General features: G+C 28.3%; 1 protein-coding gene across 1 annotated transcript; it reads left to right on the forward strand.

Moving 5' to 3' along the window:
• Positions 1-170: 170 nt before the first annotated feature.
• On the forward strand, positions 171-1,851 carry LOC109863450 (putative nuclease HARBI1). The gene is made up of 4 exons (XM_020443719.1): positions 171-633; positions 738-986; positions 1,097-1,232; positions 1,325-1,851. The coding sequence occupies exons 1-4, from the start codon at positions 406-408 to the stop codon at positions 1,849-1,851; spliced, it is 1,140 nt and encodes a 379-aa protein (XP_020299308.1). The 5' UTR covers positions 171-405.
• The last annotated feature ends 230 nt before the right edge of the window (positions 1,852-2,081 follow it).

The following is a 2,081-nucleotide window of genomic DNA, read 5'->3' on the forward strand; positions in this document are numbered from 1 at the left end:
AAGATTAGTTTAAACTTTAAAGAACTCTTGAGTTAATTCGCATTGGTCGATTTCTCAATCGTTGTATACCCGACCTATGATCGCGATCAAATAAAACATGGCGGAACGCGTCATTTTCTGTGAGATCTGATTTCTACTAAATATTTTGACCATTGATCAATGAACACATAGGGTGCGTTCAGACAACTCAACTGTTGCGCGATTGCTCAGTGAGCGGAAAGTAAGCAAGAAATATTATTCTGAACGGCTTCTTTTGGCTGCGTTCAGAGTGTGACATGTTACATTATTAACATAACCAAAACCTGAATAACTAACCACTACTCAATAACTAACCACTTTTTAAAAGAAAAAGTATTTATTGAGCATTGTAAAGAGTGCTTAATATTAATACATATCGTAATAATAATGAATTTCAACAATCTGATACTTGCCGAATTATTAGATGATGATATTGTACAAATAAATTTTATTAAATTGTTAATTGAAGAAGAGTTAAATCAGTTACTACTGCCAAATAATTTAGACAAACGTGGCATACGACAGAAAAATGAAAATTATTACGAAGAAATAGTTCCATTATATAGTACCTCTTTATTTAAAGAACATTTCAGGATGTCTCGAACAGCTATAGATGTGAGTAAATATATTTTAAATGTATATCATAAAATATAAATTTTATTTTTTATATTTTATCATATATCTTAATAAGTAAATATAATATCTATTTATTGTTATAGGAATTAGTAAATATAATTGGTAATGCTATGATAAAAAATCAAAATCAACCAGTTGATTTGACGAAAAAAGTATTGTTCACAATTTGGATTTTAGCAAAACAAGAAAGTTATTTGGCAGCAGGCGACAGATTCAATATAGCTAAAAGCACAGGACACAGTATAGTGAAAGAAATTGTTTCAGTATTAACTAATTTAATACCTAATTTTATTGTATGGCCAGATATGAACAAGTGCAACATATCATCTAGTGTAAGTACTATAAATACTACTTTAATATAATACAATAACAAGATTAGATTCTTTTGTATAGTATAAAAAATAAAATAATGCTTTTTATATCAAATATAATTTTTTTTCAGGTTTTCCAACAGCGTTCCAATGGTTTTCCAGGTGTCATAGGTGCAATCGACGGCTGTCATATACAATGTAAAGCACCTGCTCATAATGCCAATGATTTTTATAATAGAAAAGGATTCCATTCTATTATTTTGCAAGGTATATACACTCTGTACTATATTTTTTTTAATACAATATATATGTATTTTTTGTTATTAGTTAAATTATTTTATAATAATTTGAATTTATAGGTGTATGTGATCACAAAGCGCGTTTTATTAATATATTTATTGGATTACCAGGACGAATGCATGACTCTTGTGTTTTTAGATACAGTACTTTATATAGACAAATGAGAAATACAGAACAGCCTGTATTACCGCCACAACTACATCTAATTGCAGATGCAGCATATCCTCTATTAATTAACTTAATGACACCGTTTCGAGATACGGGTCATTTGAGTAAAGAGCAACTATTGTATAATACAAAACTGTCTTGTATTCGTAGCATAATTGAAAGAACCTTTGGGTTTTTGAAAGGAAAATTTCGGAGACTTCGTTACTTAGACATTAATGATTTCGAACTTGGTCAAAAAATGATTGGAGCTGCGTGTGTGTTACACAATTTTATGATTGACAAAGAAGAACTCAATATCGAAGAAGACAGAGATATAGAAAATGAAATATTATTAAACATTGCTGATAATGAGTATCCAGATGTAAGGAATGCTATGGCAATCGCAAAACGGAATAACATAATGTATCAGATGAGATAAAAAATAAATTATTTATTTGAGTTTTGTATTTATTTCGCAAAATTTGTTTGTTGGAATGGAATCCTTTTCTATTATAAAAATCATTTTTTATTTTGTTTACATATACAAAAATACGTTTACATATACAAAATATTCTTTTGTATACACATACAAAAGAAACAAAAGCGTAACACAAAATGGTAACAAAACAAAATTTTGTTGATTATATAGCATGCAGTTTTAACTTAATA

The sequence above is a fragment of the Pseudomyrmex gracilis genome, unplaced genomic scaffold (genome assembly GCF_002006095.1).
Source record: "Pseudomyrmex gracilis isolate BER0280 unplaced genomic scaffold, ASM200609v1 scaffold_5053, whole genome shotgun sequence".
Classification (NCBI taxonomy): Eukaryota; Metazoa; Arthropoda; class Insecta; order Hymenoptera; family Formicidae; genus Pseudomyrmex; species Pseudomyrmex gracilis.